Source organism: Syngnathus acus, chromosome 17 (assembly GCF_901709675.1).
Source record: "Syngnathus acus chromosome 17, fSynAcu1.2, whole genome shotgun sequence".
In the NCBI taxonomy this organism is placed as follows: domain Eukaryota; kingdom Metazoa; phylum Chordata; class Actinopteri; order Syngnathiformes; family Syngnathidae; genus Syngnathus; species Syngnathus acus.
Genome location: NC_051102.1, coordinates 9,442,369 through 9,453,119, shown reverse-complemented (window position 1 = coordinate 9,453,119; position 10,751 = coordinate 9,442,369). Strand labels below are relative to the sequence as shown.

At 42.3% G+C, this 10,751-nt stretch overlaps 2 protein-coding genes across 3 annotated transcripts; both read left to right on the top strand.

Annotated features, from left to right (window-relative positions):
* The first annotated feature begins 368 nt into the window (after window positions 1-368).
* On the top strand, window positions 369-3,680 carry LOC119137179 (complement factor H-like). Of its 2 annotated transcripts, none has more exons than XM_037276280.1 (11): window positions 369-527; window positions 640-834; window positions 1,349-1,531; window positions 1,610-1,798; window positions 1,866-1,931; window positions 2,013-2,105; window positions 2,611-2,667; window positions 2,885-3,046; window positions 3,174-3,335; window positions 3,411-3,436; window positions 3,559-3,680. In XM_037276280.1, exons 1-11 carry the CDS (start codon window positions 470-472, stop codon window positions 3,571-3,573), a joined length of 1,206 nt encoding a protein of 401 aa, XP_037132175.1. In that variant the 5' UTR covers window positions 369-469; the 3' UTR covers window positions 3,574-3,680. The 2 variants fall into 2 exon arrangements, with proteins under 2 accessions (XP_037132175.1, XP_037132174.1); XM_037276279.1 differs by having other exon boundaries at window positions 1,863-1,931.
* A 2,592-nt stretch (window positions 3,681-6,272) lies between these two features.
* LOC119137434 (transmembrane protein 275) lies at window positions 6,273-10,340 on the top strand. Its single transcript, XM_037276733.1, has 2 exons — window positions 6,273-6,640; window positions 8,417-10,340. Exon 2 carries the CDS (start codon window positions 8,545-8,547, stop codon window positions 9,187-9,189), a length of 645 nt encoding a protein of 214 aa, XP_037132628.1. The 5' UTR covers window positions 6,273-6,640; window positions 8,417-8,544; the 3' UTR covers window positions 9,190-10,340.
* Window positions 10,341-10,751: the final 411 nt, after the last annotated feature.

Sequence of the window (10,751 nt, the reverse complement as noted above, 5' to 3'; positions counted from 1 at the left end):
ATTCTGACTTTAAAGTGAGAATTTTGAGATTTCTGGCCACGAGCAGAAATGCAGTATTTCCCCTCTCTATCGCAAGTTCCAGGTTTGTGTTATTTTTACACAATTTTGTTCAGCTGCCTGTTTATTTTGAGTGTAGATCCACTGTTGACCACTAGATGGTGGTATACTATTTTGTGTGTGACTGTAAATTTGAAAGAAGAATGAAAACACCAAATTGTACCACTTGTTGGTCGTTCATCTTCGGAGCGTCTACAGTATGTTAAGATAAATTAAAAGTTGAAATGAAATGTTGAAAGGTGACCTTTACACTTGGCACCCTGGCTTTATTTTCAAAGCAAACATGAAGATGGGGAGGTTTGTATTTGCCTTTTGAGTGAGTGATGGCGCAACTGAACAATTATTAACCGCTCCTGATCTGATCGAGAGGATTTGCTCAACTTTGTCAGATAATATTACATTTCCGAACAAAATGTTTCTCAGGTGTCTTGGATTCATCCTCGTCTTGTCTTATCCTGGACAACTTCATGGTTTGTCAAGTTCATTGTGATGCTTTTTTTGCTGAAAAATGGTCACGACCGCCAGCCTGCCTCTGTCTTGCTTTTTCTGTCTGACTTTTGAGGGTTTGTTTTTGTTTTTCAGCCCAAAGCCCAGCAGAGTCATGTGCTGCTCCCCTTCTTGCGGGAGGTTTTTTAGTGCCTGAACTCAGAAACTATTCGCATGGAAGCACTCTGGCGTACGCTTGCAGCGCTGGACACAAACCAGCAGTGAAGGAGTGTTGGTGGGCTACCAGTGTCTGCCTCAATGGTTTGTGGTCACAGAAACCACAATGCATTGGTGAGTAGAATCTAGACAGTAATTTAGCATCAACCACTTTGATCTCTGCGAGCAGTGTTGGCATTTTCATCATAAGAACAATCGGTAGCAATTCTTGCATTGAATTTTGGCTTACCAGTTAGCGGTCTTCTTTACAATCCAAACCTCAGCATGGAATCAAAAAGTGACGAGGGCAACCACTTGTATTAGCAGAAACCTTATCTCATAGGACACCGTATTGATGACATCAAATTTTGTGGCGGGGAGGAGAGGGGATTACAATACAGTAAAATACAGGCACATTATGATTCATATAAAGCTTTTACAACAGCTTTCCGCAACATTAAATAACAATACAACAGAACACGTCACGCGAGTGTGCCGTATATTGCCAATACTGGATTTGACCGTGTGTTGTGATTTATAGCTATGACATTTAACAATTATTATCCTTCCTGTTGATGAAAAAGATCTGTTCTTTGTACACTTATAACTTATTGATCGATTCACCCATGACCTTTTTGCTTTGGTTCAGATAAAAACACCTGCTTCACACCAGATATTCCAAATGCAAAATACGATAAAAGTCCCGACGGCTTGTGGTACAAAGAAGGATCTGTCATTTGGGTCAAATGCGCCGAAGGATATAAACACAAAGCCGTGGGAGCAACAGCCACCTGTAGAGAGGGAGTTTGGTCAGCTTTGCCGCGTTGTGAGCGTACGTCCCGTGGGATTCGCATTTAAGTAGGTCCATTCACACCTGATTGGCTAATTTTTCATTGACTTGTCTTGATAGGAAGTGACACATCTTGTAATGAGCCGCCTCGCATCCCGCACGCCGTTATCCTTGACAAATACCGGGACGTATTTGCTGCCGACGTTGAAGTTCGCTATGAATGTGAAGACGAATACAGTGTTGAGGTTGCAACCACCAAGAAGTCCATCTTTTGTGTTGCTGGGGCTTGGACACAAGCTGCAAGCTGCAGTAAGTTTGAAAACAAAACACACCAATAATCTTCAAGATTTCCCAACTTTTTATTTTTTTGAAGCAATGCTCAAACCAGGTCCTGGAGATGATGGAGACACATCTGGTGGCAGTACGAAACCTGTTGATGGAAGTCGGTTCTTGACACTATAATCAATATAGGCATCAAATTTTATTTCTAGAATGAAAAGAAATGTTTTTTCTTTCCTGTCAGACATAGGAAGGGGACGGGGTGGTGGTGCTACTGGTCCCGATACTGGTGATTCTACTGATGCCAGAACTGATGGATCCTCAGCGACCGGAACACGTGGGCAACCCAAAACATTCTCCAGCATCAAATCTCTCTGGCCCATTCAATTGAACCCTGCTATTATTTAGGTTGTTTGAATGGCAACAGGTGGATACACAAGTTGATTTTACTGATGGCCAATGACCGCAAGAATTTTAAGAGCCGGTCAGGTGAATTCAGAGATTAAAATTATTACAGGTTAAAAAGCACTGGGCCTAAAATCGAACCCTGGGGCACACCACATGTTATTTTATGGGCCTTAGAGATTGGTCGATGTGTTTGGTTAGTTAGTCCACTTCAATTTATTCGGGCTATAGTCATTTATTCTTTACAAGTCAAGCAAAATCCATCTACCATACAGCGTCATTGTTGAAAGTTGTCCAAAATACCCACATACACGTATCTGGTCATGTTCGTTGAAAGATGATCTTCCAAGCTATATGTTGGCCCACGAGATTGAGAAGAAAAATAGAGCCATTGGAATATTAACTGCATGCCACATTTTCTTTTTTCTCTGATGCAGGTCCTGTAACCACTCCTGACAAGACTGGGACCCCCAGCTCACCCCTGCTCACAGATGGTAAATCATTGACAGATAATTTGGCGTCTCTATCAAGACATAGTCATTATTCAACATAGACTCTTCATTTAGAAACACATCTCTGAATTCAGTACAAACGTTGCCAGTCAGTATTTTATGTTGATTTTGCTTTAACCATTATAGTCGGAGGGGAATTATTTTATCTTTGAGACAACTTAAATGTTCTTAATAAAATATTTGTTTCCTATTATTTCAGTTGACAACTGTGGATCATACCCAAAAGTTCCAAATGGTGATGTTGTGCGGAAAAGAGAAACGTTGTTAAGATATGCGTGTAATGGTTTTTACAAAAGGGTCGGTCCACAGGACGTGGTGTGCTACGCTAATGGCACTTGGTCGCAACCACCTACATGCAAAGGTAAGCCAACCAACATCTAGGTCCTACTAAAAAGTAAAAAAATACAACCACAAACCTGTTCCCAATTACTACTTGTCCTGGTTTGAATAAATTCAACTGATATGATGTCTGTGTTTACCTTGTTTAGAAGCATTTTGTCAAATAAACTTGGATGAGTACACCAGCTACAACTTCCAAGAATCTGGAACGCTAATTGTAAAGGAACGAGAAACCAAGAGCGTTCAGTGCATCTGGTCTGATTACACCAGCCAAATTACGTGCAAACAAGGACAAATTCGAGTCACCCCGTGTGAGTAGACAGTACACACAATGTCCCTTCATTGGCGTACGTCACAATTCTCATGTGTATTTTCTTATTGCTTAGGCTGCCATTACACGGACCACTATAACGTAAGTGTCGTTCTCAGACTTTTCATTATTTTTTCATCATTAATTATTAACTGATGCCAAGCATATTTCCATCAATGAGATGCATCTGTTAACTTATTTTCTATATTACATGTTGGAAACAGCAAAGGTGCAACTAACTCATGGTCATCCCTTGGCAAACTGCCTCCACGTGATGACAACAACAGTAGTTTTACATGATTATGTCATTAAAAAAATAGGAACATTTCCTTTCGATTGTCTGCAAGCGTTTGTTCAATATATATATATTTTTTTAAATTAATAAAACCAATATAGGCAATTTCAGTACCTGAGAAATGCTCATCTCAGTCACTGTGGGGTTGTAGTGCTTAGCCTCTTGTCTGCTCTGTTGCCGTGGATACGCTATTCCTATGGCAACTTTGATGGCTCAAGTGGCATTGTAAAAATTCATCAAGAGTAAGTGCTTTTTTCTACTGCAGCTATTTTAGGCGATTTTTATTTTGGAAGAAAAAAATGAATCCAAAAATATGAAATTACAACAATTACAAATAAACCATTTGGATTAAATTTTCAACACATTGGTATAATTTAAAACAAATGCTTTTTTTAACAGTAAATACCATGTGGCATAATGGAAAGAATTTTTGTATTTTTACTCCACATTGCCAGCTTTCCGTATGATTTAAGTGTTTTGCAGTCCATTTAAATTTCCTTCACACCTCCGGCTATCTCCTCAAAAGCATTCTATTTCATAATTGAGTCACTTGTGTATAAATAATTTTGCCAAAATGTCAGATTAAGAAAAGGATCATCTGTGACCTCCTCTTTTGGTGGTACATTAAAAAAAAACACCATGTGATCCCTTGATAAGACTAACAGGAGCCATCTGACGGCATAAAGAAGTCCGTTCACGGCTTGACTGGAGCGTCACTTGTGGTTTTCCGTCTCATCCTCATGAGACGACTTTGAATGCTTAATTTATCTACATTTCAATGCGGCACATGATGGCCGATTGAAAAAGCGGTTTTGTGACAAGACGCTAATGTCATCGCTTAATGATGTGTTTTTTGGGCCTTGGTGCGTTACGCCGCCGCCGCCGCCGTCCGACACACAAGCTGACTAATGAGCATGAACGGAGTGTTCTTGGCAGAATCGTTTCGCTCCTTCACTACTTTCATGACATTGTGAACAGACGCAAGCTTCGCAGCCAGGACCTGCCAGGGTTTAGCGCCAGCTCGCAAGGAGGAATCAATAAGTGTTAAATCGGAGGAAAGTGCCACTGAGAGGGCCAAGGGCCCTACGCTTCCGCCATTTTGTTCTGCTCCGACTTGATTGAAGAGAAGGGAACCGGTATTGGAGCGTGTCACGCAGGCACCACTTGTGTGACCTGAGTGGAAAAAACAATAAATGGCTGTAGAACAGTAACATATGTTACCCTCCATCTGCACACGTAACGTCTGAGAAGATGGCTCGCTCCATTGTGTGCAGGATTCAAACAACAAAACCACATTACCACTTACATTCATATTTTGCACTCTGTTGTTTTTTTCATTGTCCGTCTCTATGAAATTTCGCGTCGTTGATAATAGGTTGAATTATTACGCCACAAGGTAACGACCGGCACAACAGCGTTTTTGTTGCTTGCCCCAACCCAATTAGAGTAGAAATGGGGACTTTTTCAATCAGGTACAATGGACGATCTCGTTGAATGTTGTCGCCATGGTAACCCCGGATTTAGGCACTAGTGTGAAACATCCGTTGTACGTCACTCTTTAAACAAACATATTGAGTGGTTACAAAGACGTCTTTCGGTGTCAGTCAGTCGACATTTTATAGCTTTAGTAGCTTTATAGTGTTGATGCACCTTTGTCATGCATCATTTTTTTCCCTCCTGATTTTGGCAAATAGCCTCATATCTATGTCATTTCATAAACATATCCTGAATTGAACTCAAGCTCTCGTGTCAAATTAAGATTCCTAGTGCAGTGCCTCTCGACTTCCTGACACTGATTAAAACAAATTAAACCCAGAGGTTCCATTTCTATGCAGCTCATCTCATCACATTGTGTTCTCATCCCGCAATTAAGGACCCATTTAGGTTATTATACGAAGAAGAGCTCAGTTCATGATGCAATATATTTACATGGCCTGGTTCATGTTTGATACGCACACACCGGCTGCATGCTGTACAGACACAAGCGGCACAAGTAAAAAAAGTGACATCCATTGTATGCACCCTGCAGAGAAATATAATACAATTGATATTCAGGACATGACATCCAGATAAACGGCATATTGTGGCCTGACAAAAATGGTGGCACGCTGAGCCAATAATCAACGCCTGGTCACTCTGGTAGTGTCACTGGTGTGCGTTGTGCTCTGGAGCAGGACCTGCACTTTTCATTGTCAGCCCTTACACAATGACCATCCTCCAACAATGGAACAAAACAAAGGGTCAGATTTGCACTGCATGGTTCAAGTGACCTAACTGAATCTTGGGGCTGAGTTGGAACAACTTGAAAACATTTTTTTCTCTTTAATGCTTTTCAGTATACGACAACCAAGTAAGCATAAACGCCCTTATTTGATTTGCCCATCATTGATAGGATGGATGGATGGATGGATGGATGGATGGATGGCAAAAATGTCACAGCAAAAACTAACATTTTAGAGTACTGTTGGAACTGCAAAAAAAAAAAAAAAAAAAGCTTCAATCACACACTACACATTCGAATGACATCTTTTGCAAAGACAGAACGCGGGCAAATTTCCTATTTGTGGAAGTCGGCGGCGGATGAATATACCGTTCAATTTCCGGGTTCGTACCTCTTTAACAGGGGGGGGGGGGGGGGGGGGTGCACGTCATTCACACGCACTTCCACACATCCAGAGGTTGACAGAAGGAGGAAATATGTCGTGCATGTTCCGTATTACTTAATGAGGAGCCCTTTTTTTGGGGAAGGAGGTCCATATTTGTGCGAGGTGCTCCAGTGATCGGGTTGCATGTTGCGCATCACTTGCCGGTCCTGGCTCGCCTCATGGCCGCTGATTGAACGCGTGTCATGACTTGCGCCCTCGGGGACGGCACACTTGCAAGCAAAAGACAGCAGCACTCGGAACCAAAACCTATTTTTGCTTTTATTTTGGTTTTACCCCCCCTCCCCTCCGACATTGTGTGAGGAGAACCCCCCTCACTTAAGAATGGAACCTCAATGGACATAAAAGGTAAGCAGATGTTTGCTCTGATGTTCAAACCTAGGCAGCAAAGAAAGAAAAAAAAATTACAAATATGTCACTATTGGATACTTTCTAATCTACAGCATGTATGTTTACTTTGCCATGTGTAATTGAAGGGCTGGTTTGACATAAAGAAAATATTGAATGTAAAAAGAACAAGCCACTGCAGATACAATTATGGAGTGGAGAAGAAAAAGCAGCAGCGTTTTTTGTGTCTAATGACGCTTGTCCACATTTCAAAAACAGGCATTTGTTCAGTTACATCAATTTGACTACAAAATTCAAATTCACTTGCTGTATATAAGTATATAGTTTATATACCATAGTATAGTACAGTGTTTCCCAACCAGTGTGCCGTGAGAGATGTTCAGCTGTGCCGTGGGAAATTGTCCAACATTAATTACGGAGCGCATTGTAAACAGGTTGGCCAAACCACTGGTCAGTTAGCACAAGGCCTGGTCAGCCACTTGCTAATTGTGCATGCGGGGCCAATCGGAGAATCTTGAGGTTTCATGTTGTGGCATCGGCACATACTCAGTTTATGTGTGTGTTGCTGTGTGCTTTTACTAACAGTGACACTATGACGGCTGTGGTGCGTTTTTGGTCCGATGGAAATCAGAGTAGGTAGTTCAATGGGAGAACCTGGATTGTTCATTTTTCACCAACATAAAATACACAGTCAAGTCGAGACACCTCGACTGTGATAGCCACTCAGCCGCTGTCAGAACAGCAGAGCGTCTTTAAAAGTGACTTTGTTCTTAATGTCGCAATATTTATAGAGCTAGTCTAAAACAGTAAACAAAGTCATATTGATTCTTTTGGATTTTGATCACAATCACTTTCAATAATTTATTCCTTATGCTGTCTAAAACCTTTTTTCAAAAACTGTCACTTTTATTTACAAAAGAAATACAATTTAAAGAATATTTAGTATTTATTTTTCTTCAATTAGTCGACTCTCCATACATATATAGGAATAGAACTTTACGTCTTTTGTTGTAATATAACTGATTTTAATATAGAAGCTGGTGTAACACTTAACAGATTTTTGTTGGTGGTGTGCCTCGAGATTTTTTCCAATGAAAAGGTGTGCCGTGAATGAAAAAAGGTTGGGAAACACTGGTATAGTATATAAGTATCTGTAGTAAGGTCATAGAATACTACTTAAATCACACTGCCCCCCCCCCCCCCCCGCCAATGTTTTATGACACTATGTGCCATAAAGGTTGCTTCAAGAAAGCAAAGGGTTCTTAGAAAAAGATCCATTTAAATGACCACAAAATGGGATTTTTGCATTTGATACAGTAGATATTTTTAGTTTTTCCTTGCCCTCCCGGGAGATAGGATCTGGTGATGTCGTTAATATTTGCCAACTGTGGGCATGTGCTTAAGGGTTATAATTTTATTTTATTTTTTAAAGTAGATAATGACATACAATTGAACAGGTTGGAAACGTGAGTAGGAACAGTCCTAAAATGATTCAGGTCCTACTTGGGGGAAGTTTTGAATCTGATCGATTGGCCATGACATTTGGCGTCCCTCAGGGGTCAATCATTGGACCCCTTCCATTTAGTCTGTATATACTTACCCTTACCCTTCAGACAAATTCTTCAGGACGCCAATGTCGGCTATCAAGGCTTTGCAGATGACATGCAGCTATTTGCCAACATCCTCAAATGACAGTTTGATGAAGGTGTCGTGTCACTACATGAAGCAAAACACATGAGCCAATATTTGATCCTCGTCATGTATTGTCATTTTCAGACAAAGGTGTTTCTGCACCCTGAACTGGACTCGCTCAGAGTATATTTGTTTGTGAAAGAGGATAATGGTGAAGATATTTCTGTGAAGGGCCGAGTGCAAGCCCAGAGGTAATAGCCAGAGGTGCCAGCATGGTAATCGCCGATGGAAACGCAGGCAGCGCCATGTCCAAGAAGGAGCCAGCCAAGCAAAAAAAGCGGCGAGCGTCTCGTCCCCACAGCCTGCCCTCCCCGGCCCTATGCTGCGCCTGCGGCCTGTGCATCATGCTGGCCGGACTCAACATCACCTTGGTGGGCGTGTTCGCTTTCCGGACCCTGATGCCTTCTGCCAACCCTTCCATCGTCATCGGACCCATCCTGCTGCTCGTGGCCGTCTGCTTTTTCGGGGCCTGTTGCGTGTGCAGTCGCCTCCCTCCTCCTCACAGCTCGCGGGGGGGCAAGACGGGCGGGCGGGGCATCAACCTGATGGGGAACGGCGGGCTGGCAGGCGGGGCGGCCTTTGAGATAGAGACCAGCGAGCACACGCTGCAGGACACCACGGCCGTGCAGCTCAGCCCCACATCCTCGCCCGCGTCGTCCCGAGGATCCAGCCCCGACAAAGAGGCTCCGGATGCGTCCCTGCCTGGCACCTGCAAGCTCTTCACCATGGACACCGACGCTTCGTCCGGTTCTCTCGGCGCTGTCTACTCAGCATCCACCGCCTCTGGGGAACAGGTGAGGCTCAACCTGCCAAGAGAAGAAGCGGCCACCTTGCAAGATTTCCAGCAGTCTACTTAACCTTCTTGTACTGAGTGAGACCGACCTCGGCACGGTTTACGAACGTGACCGTTTTTGACCAATTTTTAAAAAGAAATGTACATTTTGGACCAATTTTAAAAAAACAACCCGTACGAGGGAAATCAAATGGGCAAGTGTGTTCTAACTGCTCTTATCGTAATCCCAAATGGGCCTCGGACCGGTACAAAATGGCTACCGGGCTGCGTTTTGTTTGAAAGGGGTGCTCAACATGTGTCTGTGTTGCTGCAAATGTCAAAGATTGTAAGTCAAAGGTTGGGAGTGAGCTCATTGACTTGATGATGTGCATCCGCAGTGATATTTGCCATTTGAGTACCATAAAATTGATATTATAGTCTCAGAAATGGATTGTAATTATTTGAAGGGCACACGGTATATTGTGCAATGTTGCCGTCCTGTGTCTTTTGATCTTATCTGTGGTAAGCCCGCTGAATTTTTATTCCTTGCTTCTATTTTTCAAAAAAGATCTTATGAGGACTCGCCTTAATACCGACTGCATTAAATTTTGGAGCTGATTTGATGATCTCAGACTTTTCGAGCTTCAGTAAGCCAAACGATGTTGGCCTTGCTTAGGCGTGGGATGTCTTGTCACTGCCCAGAGACTTTGCAAAACCCGAATTGCTGTGAAAGCGACGTTGCCTTAGAATGAACTACGAACGAAAGAGGGCTACATTACAGCAAAAGGGCACGCTGACCATTTTGTTTCAGAAAGTCTTTGCTTGCACGCCATGAAGTTTGCCCTCATGTACATAAATATGGTAATTGAGCATCATTCGTCATTTTTGCTAGGATTGTGCAAGTGTGCCTAATCAAATTTCCAGTGGGTGCAGCTGCAGTCCCAGCCTTGTACATAGCAGCATTCCCACATTTATGAACCACTATTAGTGATTCTAATTAAAAGCTGCTGCCAGTGGTAACTAATGTTCTTGCATGTTCACCCAAGCAGCCTGTTTTTGTGATCTATACTTGCTGTTTGTATTGTACTGTGTGTCTTTCAATTTTGGAAACTCCTAATAACAAGCTATGTGTTTCAGTGGTTGTACGTTTGTAAATAAAAAAATATCTGAAGGCATACAGCCTTCATGAAAACGGATTAATTACATGTTAAATAAAACTATTATTGAATATCTAAATCTGTCCTCAAATCTGCTTTGTTGATGAAAACATTTCATCTGGTAGGATTCATCTCTACCACCAGTGGGCGCCAGAGCTGCATCTATAACGCTCAAATACGGATGCTATTTTAGGTCAGACCGCTAGATGTCAGCAGACAAACATTGCCCTTGTGGGAATGTCAGTTTAATAGCGTATTGCGTGAAAAAAAAAAACGCACACACAAATACATCTGTCATAGATTATGTGAAGCATGAGGCTGAAAGAAAATGTGCTTTATTGAAGAGTTTCACCTCAAATATTCCAGATGACGCCTGTCTCTTTTGTTTTGGATTTTTGTCATTCTTTTTCTCGAGGTCCCGGCATCAAATCTCAGTATGGGGCCTTCCTGTGTAGACTGCATGCTCACCCTGAGCTTGTTTGGGTTACGT

What these genes read in the sequence shown, in the direction of transcription:
- LOC119137179 (XM_037276279.1), top strand. Translation starts at nt 470, where the DNA reads ATGTTTCTCAGGTGTCTTGGATTCATCCTCGTCTTGTCTTATCCTGGA. An exon ending in ACAGAAACCACAATGCATTG is followed by an intron (nt 835 to 1,348) that starts GTGAGTAGAATC and finishes GCTTTGGTTCAG; the next exon opens with ATAAAAACACCTGCTTCACA. An exon ending in GACACAAGCTGCAAGCTGCA is followed by an intron (nt 1,799 to 1,862) that starts GTAAGTTTGAAA and finishes ATTTTTTTGAAG; the next exon opens with CAATGCTCAAACCAGGTCCT.
- LOC119137434 (XM_037276733.1), top strand. Translation starts at nt 8,545, where the DNA reads ATGGTAATCGCCGATGGAAACGCAGGCAGCGCCATGTCCAAGAAGGAG.